Source organism: Chelonus insularis, unplaced genomic scaffold (genome assembly GCF_013357705.1).
Source record: "Chelonus insularis isolate UGA/USDA-ARS -01 unplaced genomic scaffold, ASM1335770v1 contig_397_pilon, whole genome shotgun sequence".
In the NCBI taxonomy this organism is placed as follows: Eukaryota; Metazoa; Arthropoda; class Insecta; order Hymenoptera; family Braconidae; genus Chelonus; species Chelonus insularis.
Window position 1 is genome coordinate 1,774,266 of NW_023276552.1, and position 25,555 is coordinate 1,799,820.

The 25,555-nt window shown below is 28.8% G+C and overlaps 2 protein-coding genes across 6 annotated transcripts; one reads left to right on the forward strand and one right to left on the reverse strand.

Annotated features, from left to right (window-relative positions):
- The first annotated feature begins 12 nt into the window (after positions 1-12).
- Positions 13-2,904, forward strand: qm (quemao). Its single transcript, XM_035084569.1, has 7 exons — positions 13-259; positions 752-906; positions 1,117-1,261; positions 1,343-1,463; positions 1,529-1,668; positions 1,881-1,983; positions 2,155-2,904. Exons 1-7 carry the CDS (start codon positions 200-202, stop codon positions 2,397-2,399), a joined length of 969 nt encoding a protein of 322 aa, XP_034940460.1. The 5' UTR covers positions 13-199; the 3' UTR covers positions 2,400-2,904.
- On the reverse strand, positions 2,843-25,374 carry LOC118067693 (uncharacterized). 5 transcript variants are annotated; one of them, XM_035084573.1, is made up of 8 exons: positions 7,622-9,338; positions 7,252-7,526; positions 7,014-7,156; positions 5,150-5,210; positions 4,762-4,833; positions 4,453-4,592; positions 4,119-4,264; positions 2,843-3,531 (listed from the first exon to the last, which is right to left on the reverse strand). In XM_035084573.1, the coding sequence occupies exons 3-8, from the start codon at positions 7,018-7,020 to the stop codon at positions 3,460-3,462; spliced, it is 498 nt and encodes a 165-aa protein (XP_034940464.1). In that variant the 5' UTR covers positions 7,021-7,156; positions 7,252-7,526; positions 7,622-9,338; the 3' UTR covers positions 2,843-3,459. The 5 variants fall into 5 exon arrangements, with proteins under 5 accessions (XP_034940464.1, XP_034940465.1, XP_034940463.1 ...); XM_035084574.1 differs by having other exon boundaries at positions 7,252-9,338; XM_035084572.1 differs by lacking the exons at positions 7,014-7,156; positions 7,252-7,526; positions 7,622-9,338 and adding an exon at positions 25,083-25,374.
- Positions 25,375-25,555: the final 181 nt, after the last annotated feature.

Genomic DNA, 25,555 nt, shown 5'->3' on the forward strand with positions numbered 1-25,555 from the left:
TACTGCATTGCCGCGAGTATCGTGTATATTTTTCTTTCGTATTCATGTTATTCTAACACGACCATCATACTCGTTTACATGTCATTTGACTAATGTCAAGTGTACATAACCGGAATTATAATTAAAGGCAAACTTTGATAACAATTCATTGTGAATTGTAAATTTTTATAAAATTATAAGCAATTGTTTCTAAAAAGTTATGGAATCAGTTAAAAAATCTATACCGTACTCGTTTAGTGGAGATAAAGAACAGGATGAGGTTAGTATTTTATTATTATGGTATAATAATTTATAACATAAACAATTTTTCAACAAAATCAATTATTTTTTATCATTTTTGCATATATGAATTATCGTTTAAGTATTGTAACAAAGAAATAGAATAATTAAAGTGTTAATTTTCTTTATCAGTTACAAAAAAACTCAATTCATATTTAATTATTGTTTTCTTTGACGATCGATAAAGTGCTATCATTTAACGTTATATAATTTTTAATAATTAATTCCATTTATCGTCAATGTTTAACTGATATTAAAATAATATATCATTCATGTTTTCCAAGATAATGTAAATAATCAGTATTTTTAAGTGATAACTAAATGCAATACTACGTGATTTTTTCGTGTAGTATTTAAATTAAATTTATTTATTGAATATCAATGAAACATTATTATCGGATTAATCTTCAATACCGATAATAATATAAAATTTTTGTAATACAAAATGATAATGATAATGTTTAATTTGCAGAAATTACTTCAACCTTTTATTTATATCCTTCAAGTTCCTGGTAAACAAATAAGGGCTGCATTAGCACATGCTATGAACTGTTGGTTGAAAATTCCAGATACTAAAATGAATGCGATTGGTGAACTTGTACAGATACTTCATACTTCAAGCCTCTTGTAAGTCTGGGAAATAGCAACTTCTTTGTATTTTCTTGCTATTAGTTAATCATAAAAATTTTTACCTTTACTTTTGTAATAATGATATTTTTCTAATTCTGTTAATTACACACAAATATAATCACACCACGCACACGTAGGTAAAGAAATTCTTAATTCAAAGAAATTTATAAAATAGAAGTAATATTGAAAAATAAAATATTTCTACAGATTAGATGACATTCAGGATAATTCAGTTTTACGACGAGGCATTCCAGTAGCTCATTCAATTTATGGAATTGCAAGTACAATTAATGCAGCGAATTATGGGATATTTATTGCTCTCGAGCGTGTTATAGCTTTGAATCATCCGGAGGTACGTGAATTTCATTGGGGTCGCAGATTAAGTCTATAGTCAACGAAAAGTGACCCTATTCTAGTGATTATTCGCTCCTAGGCTTCAAAAATTTTCACTGAGCAGCTATTAGAGCTTCACAGGGGTCAAGGTCTTGAACTTTACTGGCGAGATAACTACCTCTGTCCCACTGAAGATGATTACAGAGATATGACATTAAGAAGTAATAAGAAAAATTATTTTATTTAATCTCAATTGCTTATTTACATTATCTAATTCTTATTTCAGAGACAGGTGGCCTTTTTAATTTAGTCATAAGGCTCATGCAGTTGTTCTCAGATTGTAAGGAAGACTTTTCAGTGTTATCTGGTATTTTAGGATTATATTTTCAAATAAGAGATGACTACTGTAATTTAGTTATGCAAGAGGTAAATTTTTCATAAGTTATATGATAAAATTTGACATGAATGCAATTTTATAAAAATGATTAATGTTCTGATTTTCAGTTGGTAATTTAAACTTTTTTAGTCTATTTATTTTTTTTAAATTAAATTAAATAATAATTTTTCCGGAATTTTTCTTGCCATGTATTATTAGTCCAATGCGTTATCTTAATCGCAAATAAATTTTCACATTACAGTATTCGGATAGTAAAAGTTTTTGTGAGGACTTATCTGAAGGGAAATTTAGTTTTCCAATAATCCATGCAATACAAACACATCCTGAGGATTGTCAAGTAATAAGTATCCTTTTAAATAATTTATTTATTATACATTTTTACTTGATGACTTGATAATGCATAGGTATTTAAAATAATATTCATTCCAGTAGATTTGACCATCACTTATCTATTTTTATAAACAAGATAATTTTGATCATAAACCACTAACAGATTTTTCTTAATAATAAAATAGATATTTTACGTAAAAGAACTACTGACGTAGAAGTAAAAAAATATTGTGTCAGTTTATTGGAGAAGTTTGGATCATTTGTCTACACAAGGTCTGTTCTAGAAGATCTAGATAAGAAAGCAAGGAAAGAAGTCGAAAGACTGGGCGGAAATCCATTATTTATGAAAATTTTAGATAAACTCAGTTTTTGGCCAAAGAATACAGAGTCATTACTAGATGTAAAAAGTGATTTCTTATCAACAGATTGAATTATAGACAATTCTATGAAATAATAAAATTTTAGGACTTAGGAACACGATATAGAAAATTTTTTATTTCTCAAGAATTAGGATTGCTGGAAAACCTGGATGTAATTTAATGAAATTACAGTGCCAATTATATTCAAAATGTCTGTGACAATATTCAAATGGCAATAATACGCTTTTTGCTTGACTTAACTAAATAACTGTGACTTGTGAAGTTATATATTTATTATAATTGAACAAATTGTACAATCGAAACACCATCAGATTTTATTTATAATATAATTGTGTATACACAGTACTTGAATTATCCTAATAATAGAAGAACTATTTAATAATTTAACGTTATTAAAAATAAATAGTACAATTTATTGTTTGATCTATAAATTCAATAATTAGAGTCACTAATTTTATAATTCTTTTATTTTATAATAATATAATTACAGTATTTCTCCAGAAACTTAATAATTTAATAGCTTATTCAATACATTATTCATACCACATAATATATTATAATATACAATAATAGCAATTGAAATTTTATAGTTCATTATGTCAATATTTTAATGGAGTATACATTGCCTAACTATTATATCTATTATGATTATTACTTTTATCCAATGTTACGTATAAAATTGCCATACAATAAATGTTTTTCTGCTTCACCAAAGAGAAAAGTATTCTCTTTGTCATCTTTTTTTTTTTCGTTATTATTAAGTATCTTATAGTTTTATCAATATTCACATATTTGAATTTTTATTGTAAAAAATTTCGCCTTCATCTTCCAAATTACTGGGCTGGTATATTTTTATACTCAATTGACAATTTTGTAGGAGTTTTGAGAACTATCGACATGTAAACTTCGTACTTGTAATCTTAAGGCACCTTCATTACTCGCTTCTTTTGCTACACATTGATAATTTGAAGGTAGCCTTGAGTACGATGTTAAAATCGATGTGTCTACATCGTTTAGTTCTAACTAGGATAAAGTGGCAATCTGGCAAGTCCTTTGCTCAGGTTCACTATCTTCATCTGTTTCACTTGCCCATGAGGGCTGACGTTCATGTCATATTTCTGCATCGCTGTCTCCTGGTCGACCAATTGGACCGGAAATCCCGTCATCCAACACTTCAGATACCTGGAAATAATTTTGTTTGGTGTGTTCAATATTGACAAAATAGATTATATTATCAATTAGGTATCAACGAATTTAAAATGTTTATTTCAATGTCTAAATTATCTTATTTTTTACTCTTATTTTGAGTTAATCCATTTTCTTTTTTTGTTGTCCTGTCTATTATATTTTGATGTAATCTAAACTTATTTCTTAATTAACTTTACTACAATTTCAAACTTAATTACAAACACTATTCATTTATTAATCGTAAAGTTTACAATTAACTTATGAAAATGGTTCTAGGAGGAAGGACTTATTAACGAGTTTGATGCTTGTGACAAAAACTAGGGCCTTCGTGACTTCAAGACGAAAAGCATCTTCAGCTAGAGAATATTTTTTGTTGGAATTTGAGGAGTTTAAAAGTTAAAAGAGGTTTTAGCTGAGTCTATATGAAGAACTAAAGAATTTTTGGTAAGTTAGTCGTGAAGAAACTTTTCTTTAATTTAGAATTTTAATTATTGTGTAAAACTCCAACAATCTCAATGAGTTTTATTTGTAAATAAAATTATTTATGATGAAATAATTAATTTCACAATTCATTTACTTACTATAACTTCTTCAAATCGGTCATATAATTCCGGTCTTGTACTTAAAAGACTTTCACCCATAGTATCTCTGGCAGGACGGATAAAACGTTTTCGACTTAATAAGCATGATATAATATGGAGCAAAGATAAAGCCGCTAAAAGCCCAGCTGTAGGAAGAATAAATATATGTATAGGATTATCTTACACTTAATTTCCCATGGTGCTTTATTTTAATTTAGACTTTCTATTTATTTCATTTTTTATTTAGATTTTTTTTCATTATGAGACTTGGAAATAAACGTCTGAGTGAAGATTAAGAACTACCGGGGAGAATTGTTGCTTTTTTCTCTCTTACCAGCAACAAAGGAGAGCCACAAGTTGTGTGGTTTCCATGCCAAAATACATGACAGTGGAAGATAGAACAAAGCTCTATACCAGCCTTTCGTTATAGTTAAAACGGATGCCCAGCACCGGGTACAATAAGTCTCGTCGTTCCTGCAAAAAGTATTGATATATATTTATCTTAATATTAATCGTTTTTTCTTATTATTTGTATTTTTAGAACAATATTCATATTGCGTATTCTAATATAGCATTTAGATTGCCTTTCTTTCTTTAAAAATTTTTTAATCTTAACATGGTTTATAAAATGCAACTCACGTACCTCAAACAAATCTGGACGAAGAGTGTGATAGCCCAAGTAATCTCGAGGAAAAAAATCATAGCTGATGCCACTCTAAAATAAACGATGAACAATATATAAGATAAATTATTCAAGAAAAGTAATACTATATTTTATATTTAATGTATTAAAATATAGAGTAATAGTAAACAATATGGATTACAAAACCAATGAGCTGCTTTAAATGTATTGTCATATTTAACTAAAAAAAAAATTTAGTGGATTTAGTCAGTTTGATATTTCAATATTCAGTTTGGAATGAGTCGTGTACTGTTATCAACAAAAATGTTGTATATTTTTGCATTTTATGAGAATGGACGTGGTGATAGTGCGTGAATCGATTTACAAGTGCATGTTGAATTATCCTCACGTAACGTAATAACCCATGATATGTCGATGATATGCCACATCCGCTCCAACACCGCAAACAACTGAAACAAATTATTTCATCCTTAATTGAATGGTTATCATTTATTGTAATATGCTGTTTAAACTAAATCGATATTAACAATATTTATTTTTATTACATGCTCATATGAGCTTTTACAATTTCCATACAACATATAGTACACTGTGTTAAATACAGACTACAATCAACACACCTTACTTCACTTCCAACCTTGCTCTTTTTAAATTGTTTCATCAATAGCTCTGTTCAGGAGAGTAAGAACTGATTCTTTTAACATATCTTCTCTCATACCCTTACACCATCTTTCAATATAAGCTACAATGTCACTACTCTGACTACAGCACAGAAGATGCTCAATCGTTATGACTTCCCAATCACAAAATCTACAAGACCAAACATCAGACCCTCTTTTGTAAGTTCGACCAAAGTTTCCGCACCTTCACCTGGTTCATGTTATTTTTCAATCACTTTTTTTGGTTTTTCGCTCAACTCTATCGATATTATTTAACAAATATCATTTATATGAAAATTGTATAACTTCAAACAGTTTTCTTAAATATTATCATCGTTCATTCGTCTATATTACTACGTCTCAGATACAATAAGAATTTATATTTATTAAAATTTCGTTGGTTACTTTTATGAATAATGCATTTTCTATTTCTTTACATTTGTATACTATGTTCTGAATTGGGTTAGTATTCTCAGTAGATATGCCACAAGATAACACTATGGAAATAAAAGAAAATAAACGTTAGAGTATTATTTAATATTTAAGAAAGGATGATGGAATTGAAAAAGTTTATTTTGAAAATCAATATCCATTTGCATTGGAGATAAACCTAGATTTTACTGTTCAAACATTTTTTAAAATTAATTAATAGAAAATGTATTTCTTACTCATCAAGAATAAATTTAAAAATTTCGTTTAACTTTTAATTTTTTAAAGAGTTTGCTTATCTGTGTTGACTTCTTAGTTAGCAGAACAAAAAGAAGCATATCACATTCTGTTTAATTATTCTAAGTATGTCACTTGATGTGCTGCATTTATGAAAGACCACACACGAGTTACATTTGGAGTTGTTGAAACTGTCAGTAGAATAATGTGAGAAGTTACCTCCCTTATTGGGAGTGTGTTGGCAGGACAAATAAACTAATTTATTTACTTTTCTGAAGTTAAATAAAAAGTAGGTTTTATATTGTTTCATGGACTTTAAGTGAATAAGGTAATAAATGTTAAAAAAATATAAAATATGATCGAAGTAACAGCGAATAATTTTTAAATTAAATCGATTAAATGAAAATAAACTAAACACAATGAATATAATGTGAGATAAAATTTATATCGTGCATATTTTCAGCACGTCCACTATCTGCGGTATAATATATAATCCTAGATTTCTATGTTAATATTTCACATATGCTACCAAATATACGTGGAATATAAACTAGTAATTTTTGAAAGAATAATAAAAAAAAAAATATTGAGATTTTTATCAGCAAATTATATATACATATATATATGTATATGTATTTGATTTATTTATAAGAAAAAATTCAGTCAAAATGATTTTTAATTACATCTACTATCCAGCCAACAGCATATTTAATATCTACATACTCCGTTATACATTCACTTCTATTTATTAAAATTCCTCTAAGGACATGGAGTGTATCATCATTGAGATACGAGCACATAAGAGGGTTGCCTCGACTTCCCTGTTGATGAGTTAGAAAAAATCTTAATAAACTTGAAACTATTTTTTAATAAAAATATTGAAGATTAAGCTATTGTTTATTAATTAAAGTTTTTCTTTCAACTTACTCCACATGGAAATATTTTTTCACTTGCAGCACATAAAACATTTTTGTGAGTGTTGTGTCGATTTTTTGATTCTGCTGCATTTATTAAGTCAAAACAATGGGATTCATTTATTATTCCAGTGAAATATCTCTGTTCACTGAGACCTGTATAATATTAAGTTCCATTAAATGAAATAAAATTTCTTAGTTGAGATAAAAAAAAATAACCAAGTAATCAATATTAATATTTTTTTGCAAACCTTTTGTCATATCTCCTTTGAGATGAATTAAAGTGCAGTCATTACTGTAATTACGTCCAAGCTCAGGTAATTCTATTACAGCTGCTAAATGAATTGGCTTTTCGAGAATTAGCACTACCAAATTATATATATTAGACTCTCCAGCGGAATTATTGTAAAATGGGTGGTGAATTATTTTTGCTAAATTTCTCTCAATAAATGGAGTTTCATTTTTTACATCAGGATATTTTTCCCAATCATACACACGTACCTCTACCAACTTTTTATATTTTTTTCTAAGTAAATTATTAGCAATGAATAAATAATAATTTGATGTTTAAATATTTACAGAAAAATAATAAACTTTAATTAAATAAATGTAAAACATTACTCTGGTACACAATCTGCAATTGTCAGCACAATACTTGGATGAATAACATAACCTTGACATTGATATTTACTAATTTTATCATTGCAATCAGAGTTTTCTGGACACTGAGCAAAAATCGTTACCATTCCTGATAGATTTATATCTCCAAATGTGGGATCAACCCATGGGAAGCAAAAATAACATTGAAAGTAAAGAAGAAGTATTACAAAAAGTTTGAAAAACATTATGGAGAATAGAAAATATTACAAAATTGAAAAATATTATTCAATCAGATCATATATATTTTTGCACAATTTTTGTCCTCTAATAAAACGAACAGAGAAACTTTTGCTCCACATATATACATGGTGACTTTAGCTTTCTTTTGATTCCAATTGTTTATTTTGTGAATCATTTATCGAACAACTGGTCTCGAGTTCTTAAGTAAATTATACCTCAACACAAAGTAAATATCGTTAAGTCTATTATCATATAATTAGGATCATTAGCTATAATAAATTAATTCGAGTGAATGAATAATTAATATTGGTAAAGTTACATTATTTGTGTCACTGCTATTGTTAATCTCTAATGAACAATTGGTAATACTGAGTAATTAAATAAGATAAATCCTCTGTAGTATTGTTCACAAAATAAAATAGCATGTAATCTGTGTGCACAATCATTCTGAAATGCACACTTGTTTGAAATTAAGTAATATTGTAATTAATTTATGAAATTTTTTATGCCAAATAAATGTACATGATATAATTCTTGCTATTAGATTTTGGATAAATAGGTTAGTCTTCGTACACCGCAATTACAAAGTACATTAATTTCCGCTTTTAAAAGTAAATGATTCACTATTTTCCATCGTAGAAATTCTAAAATGAACAAAACATTTCATGGGAGAAAATTCCAGTACATATTTACCCCGCAAACTACGTTGACACTTTAATTATTTTTAGTCTACACTGAAATAAGAATGTTGTTTATACAGTAAGATTTTATACCCAGCAATTTAATTAATCGGGAAATTAATTTCTAATTTAAGAAAACGTCTTGTTGACAACAAAATGAGTTTTCTGTTTAATTTGACGTTTTTTTAGCTTCAGAAAATGTCAACAATCTCTCATAGTTATGTTGATTAATTTCATCAAAGTAATATAATTGATATTTATTGCTGGTTAAAGTCAACATAAAAAGTATATAAAATATCACGTCACTGTTGCCAAGAAGACGCCTTATATCCTTGTGAGTCAGTTAAAAATGTTCTAAAACCTTACAACCATTTTCTAGTCATTTTTCACATGAATGTCAATAAATAACACAAGATACAATAACTCATAAATCATCGTGTAAATGCACCAACACTTTAATGGTGCTGATATACTTGACACGTAGTTGTCGCACGAATTTTCTTCGTGATTTCCCCGAGGCATAACACGTATATCTAAAACGTTATTTTCGCTCTGAACGCGCGTACTTTTTGATTGCACATATAATATACTATTAACTAAGTAATTTAACAAGCTATTAGCATAATAAGCCTGGACAAAAACGATTTATCTGGATAAAAGTTTCTTCAACCGTTAGAAGAATTGTAAATAAATACTTTCAATGAAAAAAATAGTAGATTGTTAACCGGGGAAGCAAAGTATGATATTCTAACCTAAATGTAGAATTGCATTCCAAATCGAAGATGAGAATGTAGGGATAAAGTTATCCCAGGTAAGGATATTTTATTTTACTCTCATGGCTAACAAACTATTTTTTATTATTTCATCGTCCAAAATTAAAGTTTGTTTTGTTTTGAGATTAGGAAAGTAACATTCTCTCGTAGAGAAAGACAGCACGCGTCTGGGCATGCGCACAAACGATGTTTTGTCTTTTGAGGCGGAATACATTGCTTTGTGATCTGAAAACAAATGTCCTGATGATAAAGTGTATTTTATTATTTCTTAGTGCCTGATATTACTTCACACGTACTCATGAACAAGTTCTAGTTTCAATCAAGATGGCTAAAGTTTTTCAAGATTTCTCGAATGATTTTAGATTCAATTATTCTACTCGGATGTCAGAAGAAACATCGAAAGCCTGGAAAAATTCATTTCCGATAAGTTTTTTCACCGGTGACAGCCGCAATGATTAAATTTCCTATAATAATACAACTTCCATCGTCACATAAACTCATGGAAAGAAGCAATAAAATTTCAAAGTGAATAAAATGAAAAAATTAAGAACAGAAAAGTTCTTGGAGGCAACTTTTCTGATTTGATCTATCTGTCTTACCTGAAACGAACAACTTGTGGCTTTGGAGTCTACAGTGTAGACCAACTCAACTTAAAGTTTTAGTGATAATATATATCCAACGTGCTTCGAATGATCTATAACTTTTAGCCCTAACGGGCATCTAGTTTTAACGAACTATAAATTAACCAGTGCTCCAAAAATTAATTTTACATTCAGATGATATCTTAAATAAATCACTTGAGAAAATAGAATCTTCCTTTAGAAGAAATTCCACTGGCTTGAGAAGATTTTCAACTTTTATTGTAACAATACTTAATGCAGTTCTTCTATAGAAAGACATCCAAGTCACTGACAATATTCAATAGAAAAATCAGAGTATTTTTTTTTTCAATTGTACTAAGAGCTGTAATGCATACATTTTCCACTCAATAAAACTTTAAAATCTCGTTTATGATGATATTAAAATTTTTTACTTATTATTGTGAATAATATTTACATGATAATAAAAGAGTGCAAATCCGGGTCACTTATTTACACCTCAGGGAAATAAAATAAATTCGCGATAAAGTGTTTTAAAATAAAAATTTATTAAAAAAAATTAATAAAACTTAAAATATTAAACGATAAATATAAATTTGAATTTCAAATATTTTTAGATTCATGTATAAAATAAAAAGATTTGTAGAGTGATGGTTTTAAATAAGTTTTTTGTAAATTCAATTTTTTTTATTTAATCCTGAATCAAGGACCGTATAAGTTCCATGGGAATACCCTCAACGAGTGGAAAAATATCCTGGGAGATTAAAATTTCAATGTTATCCTCTTATTGACTATCTATGATCCCTTTCAATATCTTATTCATTACTTAAGAAAGTGCTCCTTTCAAATGTTTTCTCTAAAAAAAAAAAAAAATATCATCAAATATTAATACTCTTATAAATGATATTTTTATCTAAACTATCTATTGAAAAAAAAATTATTCCAACAAAATAAAACTTCTGATTAAGGAGAATGAAAGCTTTTATGATCATGTGAACATAAGAATTATTATTCATAAAGTCAAACATAAAAAAATGCAAATAACATTGTAATAATGAATCTGTTAATGGCACATTTATCTTGGTGAAGTTATGCAATAAAAAGAGATTTTTTTTATAACATTGTTTATAGCAAGTAGGGTAGACATTTTAGCAAGAAGAAAGATAACAGTGATAAGTAGTCAAGTTTTTGTTGGAGAAAATAAACAACAATTAGGAGATAGTTGGTGGTCACAACCAAGAGAAATACGAGGAAGAAGTGATATTCATGTAAATGAATCAAACTCCAGGGGTTTGATGTTCGACCGCGTATCTAAGGCAACTTTATTGCTCTGTTGGAAATACTTTACTCGCTTAAATAACAAGGACTATTAAACCGAGGTAACTATAAGTAGTATGGTTGGAATATTCAACATAGTTTGCATAATCTTTGATATGAGATAATAGTTACAAATTCTACAGCAGCAGAATCACTTGATAGTAAAGATTAAATTTACAAATCCTTGTTAATTCAGTTTTCGAGTGCAACAGTTGATATTTTATCTCTTTTCAGGTATATTTCAGTTTATTTCGCTGATTATCATGCATTGTTTCAAAAGTTCACGCTAATTTGATATAATTGTTGTGCTGCATGCATGACGTTTGCCTCTATTTTTAGTGAATAAATAAATATGTTGTCCAATTTAATGTTCACATGGTCAGAAACTTCATAGAACATCAATAATTTCGTGTACATTTGTAAAATTAAAATTAAATAGAATTCATATTTTATATCCAATTTGTTTGCATGAATAAATACGTAGCAGGTTTTATTAGATAAAGAAAAATAGTTTGTTGATAAATATAGTCAAGAAAGGAAATTATCATATTTTATAGGAAAGGTGCTCCCCACACACACACTTGAATCACTTTTTAGCTGGTCTTTTTTGAACTAACCAACTGTGGTTGATATTTACGCTTTTATAGTAAATATCACACGCTCCTAGAATATTCGAAAGTGTTCAAGGATTTTCTGCGTTACAATAAATAAAGATTTTGACTATCCCTAACATAGCAATTTAAATCCAGCTCTAACTTGGACTCTCTAACATGACTCACTTAATTTTTGAGACGTCTGACTTGATATAGCACTTGAAAGGGCATAAATCAAGGCTCAGACGAGATGGAAAGACCAGGATTATTCAATAATTATTCCTGTAATGAGTAGTCCTAAGGAGGTAATGAGGTAGTATTTAGAAGCATGTGATCTTTGATGCTCTGATTGATGAGAACAAATTAATAAATAATAGCTTTAAAAATGAATAATTGAAATGCAAATAGTAAAATATATTTTAAATTAATAATAAAGATTTTTAGAAAATAAGATTATCCTTCTTTACACATTAGTCCGAAATGATAGATAATGAAAAACTAAAAGCTTTAATACAGAGCTCCATGATATTCTCTTTTATTTATAGCTACGTAGATACAAAGAAGTGAACATGCATCTGAATATATGATAGATATCATTTTTTTTTATTCTTTTTCAAAAAAAGTGTCCTTTTTGTGAATTCTGTCAGTCGTACACTTTCATACAGTCTGCACATAGAACCTTTAGTGCTTTTCTTCCTTCATTTTCAGATCTCTTCTCCACTACGGACCACTTTTTCATCTGGAAATATTAGGTGGTGTCGCACATCTACTGTGTAATATGAAAAATATGATCCTTAAACTATTCTAGTAGAAAATGAGAATATATCAAAAGCAAAAATAAAACGACTACAAATTAAGTCTCATTTTATTTTTCTATCTTCTTACTTTGTTCTTATTATAACTTTTTACATCGTCCTTGTTAAGAATAAGCTATATTTATTTCATTAAATTTTTCTATCTCAACAAATTTATCAATATAATTCTATTTTTATAAAATGGAATGAAAATGATACTAAATAAAAAATTCAATAACTTCATTTATATAATTTCAATTAAAATAACTATTCTTTTATTCTACATTTTTATTTCCCTATTTTATCTAAAATGAACCTTCACAGTTGGCACAGCCATTCATAACTATTTTTCCTGGATGATTTTTTCAAATGATTTTTTTTTTTCTGATTTTTCTATTTCCGCTTGTCGTCCAAGTTGGCGGTTATCCAACAAGACTTTTTAACAGGATTTGCGCACAAGTACCTGGAAGGACACATCTATATGAACTCTTAGCCTTTAGAATAATTAAGGTTTCATTCCACTTGGCAGTTCTTCCCTCCCGCACGTTCAATTACCGACAACTTGGATTAACGTAATCCACTCATTCTTGACATGCTCATTGTGTGACTGCTTACAAGAGATCCGTTCCTAGAATAACTTTTCGACTGCTTCAATGATTTAAGATAAGTAACTTTATGCTTCAAGTTTTCAATGAACCCTTTTAATAGTATAATTTGAAGTAATAAAATATTCTTTGATAATCAGAGTACTTTACTGGTAATTAGAAAACAAATGATGTTGTAATTTTTCAACCATTATTTTGAAGTTCATGTTTCATTTATGTTAAGGATACATGGAATCTAATATATCCGTTGCTATTTTACATTTCTCAGCTGTTGTGACAACACTATTCTCAAAATGCTATGCAAAGGCTTTCAGAAATTGGACAAACTATGTAAATCATCCACTAGCTCTTGTATCCATCTAAGAGCCAGAAGCTCTATCCTAAAAATAAGTAAGTTAGCATCTTTCTTATTCTCATGACAACTTTAGGAATATTTTGTTGAAATTCATCTTACAACTGTGACAATTCAGACAAGTCCATCAGTTTGAATAAGTTTGAAAAAAAAAGTAAAGTCCTCTAATAGAATCGTTCTTGAATCTCATGCATGAATGCATCAAAATTAGTTATCAGTCCTTTTCAGTCTTTTTGTATAATTACGTAGAAGTTAAATATTGATTTTTAATGACCTAGATACTTTTATCTTAGCTTCATACCCAAGTCTCAAATTCGAAATTGTTCCTAATCCAATTGAATTACATAAAAATGGTTTGCTCGATGAACTAATTAGATAATTTATTTTTATCAAGAACATCATTCTAAACTTGAAAACTGCTAATTATTGGCGAGCTATGGATGATCAATTACCAGCAGAAATTATTGTTTTATAATTGGAAGCAAGTAAAATTTTATAAAATTATTATTATTGGTGCATGATGATAATTTGTAGATTAAAACATTGAACAGTGCTAACTAGCAGTGTAATGAAATGCATGGATGACTAAGCATTTGAATATTAGTCCTAGCAAATATCCAGCATTTATATGCTTGTTACACGTCTCACTAATTTTATGTAAATAGCCATCCTTTTAGAGAAATAATTTTTTTCTTGTTTTATAACAGCAGCTAGTGCAGCCCGAACAAATATTGATTTAATTACCCTATTTGTTTTCATAATATATAATTTTTTGTTATTACCTTTTATGTAGCAAAATTATGTGTGGTGTAGACTCGTTAATTCTAATTACTAATAAGCTATAAAACGATGTTATACATTAGTCTAAATAACACTTTATGCAGGCTATAAAAATTTTAATAAACTAGTGGTATACATTTTAACGTATATTAAAAGTTAAAAATAATAAGTATCTATTGAATATAATGTTCTCAAGATCAATACTACAATGATATTATTAATTTTGTGTAACTATGGAAATTAATCCAAGTTATGTACATGAGTTCTAGAAATTTTTTTCTTCTTTCTTATAAACCTTTTTTCATTGAATTATTCTTTAATGAATAAATTACCGGTCTGATGAATTTATTATCAAGAATTTTTTTATTCATTGTGTTTGGAGATAACGTCAAGTTGTGATATAATCCCCAGTAGACAAGTTGAAAGGTTGATGTTTACTATCTCTTGTCAGCAAGAAAAAAAAAGTGAAATTATGATGCGGAACAGAAATCGTTTAATTGTCATCAAATGAAATTTATTTAATTCATTGAAATATATCACGATAAATAATGAGTTAAAATGAAGACATAATAGTGAATTTTCTGCTCGTGACTTCAACGAGATATAAGGATGCTTAGTTAAGCCAACATTAACATGTATTCATGAACATCAGTTGGCTTTTAATGATCATATGACCACAAAATCCATGATGTGCACATGGTTTACCATGTTCTATCATGGCCACATAGAATACAATCTATACAATATCTTCACAATAGTAAGAGTGTGGTAGATTAACTTATAGTCAAGTTTCTGCTCTCTTGTTCCATCCTGCTGTTCAACATACCAAGTCGACCAAGAGTAATCACCACAACTATTATGTGTTGTAATATTATGCTTCAGAAATTTTAATAGATTAAAATTGACGTTATCGTAGTTAATTAAAGTACAATTAAAAAATTCATTCCATTCCATCATAGTTCAATTTCACGATCAAACAATTTTCAACTTCTTAGCTTAATTGAATCATAGTAATACTAGTGTAATAGTAGTTTTACTTAACTTGGCAACTTCTTAGCAAATAAATCATCATTTCAACAAAATATTAGATAAAACATAATAAAAGTAGCTTTTTTGTATGCATATAAATCTTTTTAGGAAAAAAAAAACTAAAAGAACTATGAATATGAGTTAAGCGAAACTTTAAGGATGACTTTTAATTTAAACCTTTGGGGTATCTGTGAGGAAACAAAGCACGACTTTAGCCATTTAGAACGCAAATTTAACGCTAAGTTTACCACAAAAATGATTCTCAAGAGCCTAGCTATGAATTTTTGAGAAAAATATTGGAACTCGGGATTTCTGATAATTACTTGAATAAAACTTTGTAAGAAACTTATCAAATATAAGAAATTCTTATGAAAGACGTCATTCTAATAATTCTTTCAAACATTCAGACATTTTTAAATTCGATGAGCTTTTAATTGGATAAGAATAAATCATTTTATAATCAATTGCTCATTCATTGGCATTGAATTAGTCAAAGTGTTAGTAATATTCAGTTGAAAAATGACTTTGCATGAACATATTAAAACAATTTCTATTCATTGATCCTTTATTGTCAAATATCTACTTTCGATGTTTTCAATTTTCTTTTTTTTTGATGTAGCATTTAACAACTTTTGTTGCCATGATGAGAGCTTTTGATTACGAGCAACAAATTCTTCATCCCCCTACTCCAGTCTTCATCAAGCTTTTTCTCCTCTTCTATCTTTGTTCTCCATCACTTGAAACGTACTCCTGTATCCTACTCCAACACGTTTGCCACCTCTCGGAAGTTGGTGCACAAACGTAGTTCCGTACGCTCTTCCGTCCCATTTATTCGTCCAACCACGAAGAGAGCGAAAAATGCAGGTTTCGCAAAAATTTCACAGTAAAAAATTATTCGCACTCTTTCATTCACCCACTTGAAATAAAATTGTTCAATTGATCATACTGAACTGATAGTTATATTCAAATAAAATTGGAAATAATTTGGACAAGAATTGAAACTATCACATTCATGATGAATAAAATAAATATTCAACAGACTTTGAAGTGAATCAATTAATTAATATGAAAAAAAATTCATTCGTTAATTAACTTGATAATTTTTATCATAGAACAAAATGATCGATCAGACATGAAGTGCGTGTTGTTGACAGCTTGATTATTATAGTTTTCCTCCTGTGAGATATCGATTACCTATATCCTGTAGCATAAAGCACGTAATGTTGGTTTTGACATCAGTATACTTGGTACAGTATGCTTGGATTTACGAGAAAAGTCAAAAACTAGTGGTCACATTACAGAAAGCTCTTAAAGATTAAGATCTTCTTTTTTCTGTTCTCAGCGTTTTAGATTATTGATGCTTTGACGCAGTCCCTCAGGCAAAAACGGATTTATTAATAAAGCACCATTGAATACCCTCTCGAAAGGGTTCTCGAATATAAACGTCTTCTAATGCGCTGCATGCACATCCGATCATTAAAGGTATGCAACCAGCACAAAACTTATGCCTAGGAGTTTAGCGTCGAGTGCACGCTGTGTCGAGTGTCACCAATTGGTTAAGCCAGGACAACTTGTGTTGTTCATTAGCATATAAATGAGTCGAGTTTTACGGTTACTAGAGCGTCGATCAAGCTTCTATTCTTGTGGCATTCAAATAAATTGTTGTTGAATATTGTTCATTTTTTTCAAATAAAATATTAACGAGATTTACTAATGATGGCATCCAGTTGTGAAATAATTGCTCTTGGTTATAATTGTAAACACATTATTCAACGTTGCAATGTAACTGGTTTAGAAACAATCTTTTATACGAGATGAAAATAAAAATCAATAATATTTATTCATTTGTAAATTAATGATAAAAAAATAGTATTTAATATTATTACGTCTTGAGGCAACTTTTTCTAAAAAAAAATGGCGGGGCCATTTGTAAACATATAAACTAACCTATAGTATATTGACATTTAGTATACATAAATTAAAAATTAGAGGAGTTCGACTGTAAATAATTCTTGAATACAAAATATCTTTAACAGCAGTGCAATTTTATTAAAAGTTTTTTAATATCATCCCACTCGTTAACTTCAATAACTTTGTAGAATTTTTCTAAATAATCACTGTGATTTAAGATACTTAAAATGGAAAAAATTCGAAACTTATTTATTAAATCAATCTGAATATCGTATAAACACAAAAGGGACATAAAATTCATCTGAAAAGTTTATCTTTTAATTACATTTAAATTGGATTATACGTTTTAGAGAAATTCCCATTTGAGAATGACAATTTGACGAAAAGATAAAAGCTAAATTAAAGAAGATTGTGCTAACGACGTAGATTTCATTTGAGAATCAAAAGATCAAAATGAAATTCAATATGTTTTTAATTTAACCTATTACTGATATTGGAAGCTAATTAAATATACAGAAGAATATTTGATAAAGTTTGTTTGAAAGGAAAATCACTAAAAAGTATTGAGAAATTTGAACGTACGATGAAGAGGAAATGGAAGATCAAGGAAGAAAATGAAGGATAAAAACAAGTTGAAACTGTAACTGGAGAAGCATCAGAAGAGGAGAAATAACGAACTCATTGTTCGCGTGACTTTAAACGAAATCGCACTCCCTAAATACATTGTACTCGAGGGAGACGACTGAAAGCTATAGTTAAGAGAAACGCTTGGGCTGCTTTAGACGAATGAGACTGGAAATGAAAAAGAGAAAACTTACCCTTTTCCACGATTCTAGCAATTGCCACACCGTGACGATTTCACCGTTTATGTCACTAAAAATAGCAGTGGTGGAAGCTTGAATTGCTGACATTTCGTAAAATACATTAGATCTTTGAGATTTTTATGACTTTTTCATTTTTTTTATTTCTCAGTTTTCCTCTAAGTGACTACAGATCGTACAGTCGAATGAACATTATTTTACGACAAACCGATAAGGTTGATCGTGACGAGGAAATAAATCAAGTTATTACGAAGCAAAAAACCGTCACAAGGTTTTAAGAAAAACACACAAAAATAAAACAAATAAGGTCATTCAACAAAAGTTTATATATAAAACGATATTTTTTTTTATATTCCAGTTTTGTTGATTTATCTATTTATTTATTTTTCTACGTTTTTTTTGATTTTTCATATTTCAAATATTTGAACTCTTGTATGGTATCATTTTACGGTTACAGTTCAGTAACTTTGCCAGCTGAGTTTGTGGTTCAATAGTTGGTTGTATTCTTGTAGAAAACAAAAGGTAGAACTCACAGTTGTACTGAATTTACAGTTGTATTCATACAGTTTTCACTATGAGAGATAATTGACTTTGGATTTTCAAGATAGAAAATTATCTCTATAATGAACGGTAATAAAAACTATTTTACTCAAAAGTTTTTACTTTTAAAGAAAAAAATAAGTTTTGGATGAATTTTTTGAAATGAAGTAGGATAAAAATGAATTACATATACTTTACACTTGAATTTAAAAGAAAAATGTAATCCCTCAACATCCTTAAGATTTATACAAGTATTAGTAGTTCTTGGCTTCGATAAATCCAATTCAAATCCTGGAAGTACATACAAAGTTTTCACATATCAGGCAAATAAATCTTGCGACGAACATTCTAACATGAGAGCGATATCTCAGTTACATAAAAATATCTTCAATCCATGGAATTTCAATCGTACAAATTTGGAACTTGTTACATCAAGACTCTCTTATATACTAAAGCTCATTTAGCATTCCAAGTCTATGAAGCTTTAAGAGGTATTATAAATGGAAGATTTATAAATAACAACAAATCTCAAATAATCTTAATATTGTTTTTTCTATATATTATTTTTCAGCTGTGACATCGTCTGACCCAAGGTATACTTACTCTACTTATCGTCTACTGATCAATACTAAAAGCTTCTGTGGTTTCGTGTACAGGTATTTTAACGTTTCAATGTTGGGTAAGTATAATTTTCAAATTACTTTTTCTCAAAAATTTTCTAAGACCAAAATAACCATAAGATTTTGTAGTACGTTGCACAGAATTCTTTGCAGTTGTGAACCTCAAGTGCACAATGTTCTCCAGAAATTTATTGTCACCACTTACGGTCTCATCTCCAGCCATTCCCTCATCCGGTTTCCTGTAGGCTTTCACCTTTTCAGTATAGTTTATGTGCTATATATGTATATGACATATCAAACCGACTTGGATCCGCTTCTGTACATAAACTCCGGCTTTTTGTCCAGAATGAGACATAATTGTCACTCTAAGGAAGAGTTGAACACATTGACGTATATTTATCGCTCGAAAGAAAATGAATACATCAATAGGTCATCCTTCTCCACAACCAGATGATAAATCAAGATAAATAATACGTTTCATTATAGGCATGATAAGTGTAATTGTTGTAGATTACTGGAATGACATATTTACGTTGTATTATTAGAGACTCATGTGATTTGTATCCAGACTAATTCGTCGGCTAGAAACGTAATCGCGTTGGATTCATAGGCAAATTAGCTGGGGGTCGTACTCTCTGATACGAATAGCGAATGTGGCCCTTGACACGTCGAATATATTATTGCCATAGTGGTTGGCATAATTACTAACATGTTCTATTCACCCTTCGTTAGCTAAACCCAAAGACAAACACAAGTGATGTATAACTTGAATATTCATTCTTACATTTATATCGACCCGAGTAGCAATGAAATATAGGCCTGATCACGTTTTCCTACGGTGTAACGTAATGTTATTCAGACATTTAATAATCATATTGAGCTATTTTATTACTACCTCATTCCTACCATAGAACTACCCATGAAATAAATAATTACTGGCTAGACCTGGCCTGAATTTATTCCTTTATAACTACTATATCAAGCAAGACATCTTCAAAAATAAATAGACCATGTCCTTCAGTCTCATATTATATTAATATTTTAATATTATTATTGATTCTAATTGTAAAAAACTCTAGAAAATATTTTTGCTCATTATAAAATATGTGACTTGATGTAGAGTACAGTTATAATTTTACAACTGTAAATCTTAGATGCACTAGAAGGAAGAGTTTTGGAGGAGTTTATTTTGGGTTCTCCAAAACTCCTATAACGCAACCTCACGTTATAGCATTACTCTAAAATCATAAATAAAGTTTAAACTCTTCACAACTTCATCTTTGGTAGCATATCAGGGTATATTCAGCATAGTTTGAATTGTTGGAGCTTCATTAGACAGTTCTAACGCTAGATAATGAACTCATATGAAGCAAACTTAGATTTAAAATTATTTTCATTGAAATTTCACAATATATTACTATCTCATTATATTTTAAAATAGCTTGAAGATATAAAAGATAAATTATTTATTTTAATTAAAAGTTTTTATCTAAGTGTTGGTTTTCAAGATACTTTTTATAGACATGTTGAAGATGAAAATATAACTAAACACATTAAAACTAGTATCTAACAAAAGGTTTTTATTTACATGAAAAAAATTAAAACAGCAAATGCTGTAACATCAAATGTGATTCTTTTAGTAAATATCGTATTCATTTGAAAGATAAAATCTATTTATTTGAAATTCCAATTGTTTTTCTGTGTTTTAATACTCGTTTCTTTTATATTCTCTGAAGCTTTGCTTTATCTGCAAATTCACTATGTGGACCATGTGAACACACAGTCGTTCTTGATTAGTTCTTCTGGATTCTATAGTAATCTGTGGTAAATTTCCCACAGTAATTTTTTTTATTTTGACTCTCTTTGCTTTTCTCTTCATTCGTAAATGCGATTCTGGTTCAGGATAGATTCTGAAACTAATTAGAATAGGAGGATTGCTGCCAACTCAGTAGTTATTTGTGACTAACAAACAGATATACCGATCTTTTCGTATCAATGTTTGACCTTTTTCCATTTCTATTTTCTTTTCATATTATTTTGTTTTGTCTTTGTTTATGATCTTCAATTTTTATTTCCATAATGATATCATTTTAATCATAGAGATGTCAATTCATCCCCTTTATTATATTTCAACCAATGAAATGGTCAAGAAATACCTACACACTTAAAAGATTAAAATCATTGTTTCATTGTATTTTCTGGCAATCGGTGAAAGCTTTTATCTCATCGTACTTGGAGCCAAACCTTTCTATTTATCTTTTAAAAATGTCTTTTACCTTAGTTCTATCATAGTTTTTTTATTCTGTCATTTTTACTCTGTTTTTGCTGTCTTTCCTGACATTACCTAAATAAATATTAAATAAATATATTGAATAATATATAATAATTAAGATATTAAAAAAATATATCTTACGTTTTGAAAAATATTCTTTGTAAATATCAATACATCTACGTGGAAAACAAGTTGACAAGTTTTGGTCTAAATTTCCTGAGGTCTTGAACACTTTAGGGTATATCGATCATCCATCTGATGGCTAAAATCGGTCAAACTATTTTCAAAATATTGCTCTATAAAGTTTTATTATTTTTCATGGTTGTTTTTGATGATATATCAGAGCAAATGAAGCTATATTGCTTATTGTGAGATCGATAATTAAATCTTGAAGTAGTTGAAAACTGACGAAATTCAACTTTGAATTTATCGAGCAAACTAAGTAAATTGAAAAACAAATTGTGAGCTTTCCTAGTTGGAGCATTCAATAGTGATCGAATTATACGAATAACTTGAAGGAATTTCACTGATTTTAATAAGAATGAAATGAATTGAAGGATGATTTGAAAACGTGTTAATTAAATTCTTACTTCAAAGAAAAGTATTAACAATGATGTATGTTACTATTATAACAATATAAGCTTTGTTTTTTTTTTTCTAATTATTATGTCATTGTATGTTTGATGTATACCTTCCTTTTATCTCTATTTGACTTTGGTCATCGAAGTTCAATGTACTAGATGATCTTATCGAGCATATCTCCTTTATACATATACACATTCAACGAGTAATATTAGTACCGTTATCGGAATATTGACGTACGAATGCACATTACCAGCGTTTATGCAAGTGGAAATGGCGTCAATTAATCTTGGAGTAAATTCTATAAACTTCAAAAGAGTAATTTATAAAAATTGTTAATGTTATTTTAGAAAATAAAATTTTCATTTCCATCCAATAGCGTTCTTTCTTCTGATGTAAAGCTCAGTATGAAAGACCTTAAAAAGGAAACTGTCAAACTAAGGTATCGATGCTAAAATAAATTTACTAGTTTGCTTCCATTGTGTTTGCTTGCAAGATAAATTGTCCATTTTTTTCGGATCATGAGTATTATCCCGTGATCTATTTTCTCATCATCTTGTCTCTGTTGAAGTGCGTATTACTGGGATATATATGTGACATGAAGAAGTTCAAGCTATCCTTGAGAAGCAAGTGTGTAACATAAACTTGTAGTCTATTCCACATCACGTCTCGCGGTTTCCTCGAGAAATTGGCTCCCGCGCAAAGATAAGCGAAAACCAAGACTTTTTTGTGACATAAAATAGGTCATTATAACATCAGGTCCGATCCCAGACATTTAGAGGTTATGCGTCATGAAGATGGATTTATAGAAATATTGATGTATTTGAAGTTGCCTTTTTATCGACTATAAAAAATTATTTCTTGGGGAATTATTTTCTTGTAACTCAATATTAGCTAGCAAAAGTAACTATGGATAATAAAATGATTAAATCCATTGGACAAATAGAGCAGCAATGAATTGTTCGCTTTGTATTGGAAGTACTTATCGAGACTACTCTTGAGACGATTCTTCAACTTTTTTTCTTAAATAAAAATCCATGCGAGTAATATGCAATACAAAAGGTGCACTTGGGCTTATTTAAAAATTACTAGGGAAAAATAACTAATTTAAAAAATTCGGTCACTAAGTATAGGGAAATTGAACCAACGCCAATTACCGTTAATTACCAGCACTTTGAGAAATTTTGTCCGCTAGAATTTCATGAGTCTTTTATAATCGTTAATGTATTAAAAACACGGAATTTTACAATTGTCTAGTAATTTATTATAACAAAAGTAATATAAAAAAATAAAATGTAATAAAACTATTTGAAACATCAGGATATAGAAATATTTTTTACTTCTATTGGAACATAAAACTGATGCGATTTTCCCAATTCAAATGTCTGGAATATAAATACATAGTTCTCTTTCCGGCGAATAAATATTATCTATGCGATAACATATAACTTGGCGTCAATATTCCTTCCTGCAAGGGTATTTATGCTTTTGGCGATAGAATTTTCGAGTCTTGGCTATAGAATATGTAATCCAGAGAACTATTTGTTTTCTTTAGTATCTAAACTTATTTCGTGACATTATAAAACAGAAAGAAACCAACTATGAACTATAAATAATAATTGAATTCGAATTTCATCAAAAATTGTTCAAGAATTTGTGATAGAAGATTTGATAAAAAACTGTTATAAAATCGTATATTTAAACAGAACCGATGATTGAATTTAAGAACAAAACTATCCTTATTATTTATTTTAAGGTTACATTTGAATCTAACAGATAAAATTATGTTTCAACCAATCTATCCAATTTTAAGACATAATACTCTGTAAACTAATCTAATTTACTTTGTTATCATGGTTGAGATTGGCCATCTAGGCACTTTGTATTTATTACAATAATTTCATATCCCTAAATGTTCTGTCTAACAGTTATCTTTTAGACAAGTGTTCTATCATATTGTGCTATTGGGTTGTATAAAAAGTCTTGCAACATTAATTATTGATGATGATAGTGACTATATTCCTGATTAAAATTGTAACTTGATAAAAGAAATAAAATATTAAAAAGCGTTTTTATACAACCTGATAAAATATAAAAACCTGACAAGTGATATTAAAAATTGGAGTATATTATTTGAATGAGTACACAAAAAGAAGACATATTCATATTTATTAAATGTCAAATTTTCCTTATATTGTACTTCAGAAGACCTAAATGTATGCGTGGAAGTACTTAAAGATTGTTATTATCTGAATGTGATTCAAAAGTATGACTTTCTTTGTTGTCTAAAATAATGCAAAGACAAATTTATGCTTGATGTACAATAAAAGTATAGTGAGTAGTTTATAGACGAGAATAAAGAATGAATAAACCAGCACTACTGGTATACACACTGAAGAAAGCAAGGTAGATGAAATTTATGTATACAATAGTCAAACAACATGAGAATTTGTCTTGAATCGAAGTTTTGTTGTAATGCTGAATAGATGTAGAATAAGTTCACTCAAATACATTCTACTCCACTTAAACCTGCATAGATGCTTCGTTAGATGTTTGTTTCAATTAGGATCTTCTGAAATACAACCATTGCAGCCAATCAAACCCCCACGATATGTAGGGTAAAATGCACCCCGTTGATTCAACTGTATGCTTTAATGACATCTTCTACATTCTACAACTTCAATCTACCAAGTATTCTTCCATCTCCTTCAACCATTACATCTTGTTTTGTTTCTTTATAGCATGCTATTCATGAATAATATGTACTTCGTTATTTTGAAAAAGCTCAATTTGCATGTTTTTACCTCGATACTTTTTTAAATATTTTATAAGAATTTTTTATCTGACTAATTTTTTAACTAATTAAATTAATTCAATAGAAAAATTATATTTTCTATCAAAATAATTTTAAAAATATATTATTTAAATAACAAAGTCTTATTAACTAGATGAAAAACTGATTTTTCAGACTCACCAATCGCTGTAGATACTCCTAAGAATCTTATAAATATATCAAGATTTGATTCAAATGATCTGGTGTATTCAGGATTCATGTTAGGATCAGATGTAGCTTCAAAATCTTTACTATAAGCCAGCATTGTCAAACTGTCAGTTGAACGTGCCTTGAATTTAAAAAAAAAACTGAGGTGAGGTTTACTTTGAATACTAGAGCGAAAATATACAATCTATGGTAAAGCTTTCACTAGATTTAGAGTACAGATTCGGAGTAAATTTTAGAGATGATAAAAGCACGTGTTCCCGTTACACGATCGCGCACTACTGAACTACAGAGTAGCTTGGAGCTTCCGCAGCATCTCTGCCTCGAGATCTGATTCTGCGCTTGTCTTCCTCTGTTTATTTTTTATAACTCATAGTACTTGAAAAAATATATATTATGATTATAAAACTAAATAAAAACTTATGCTAATTGTAAAATAATCATCTTTA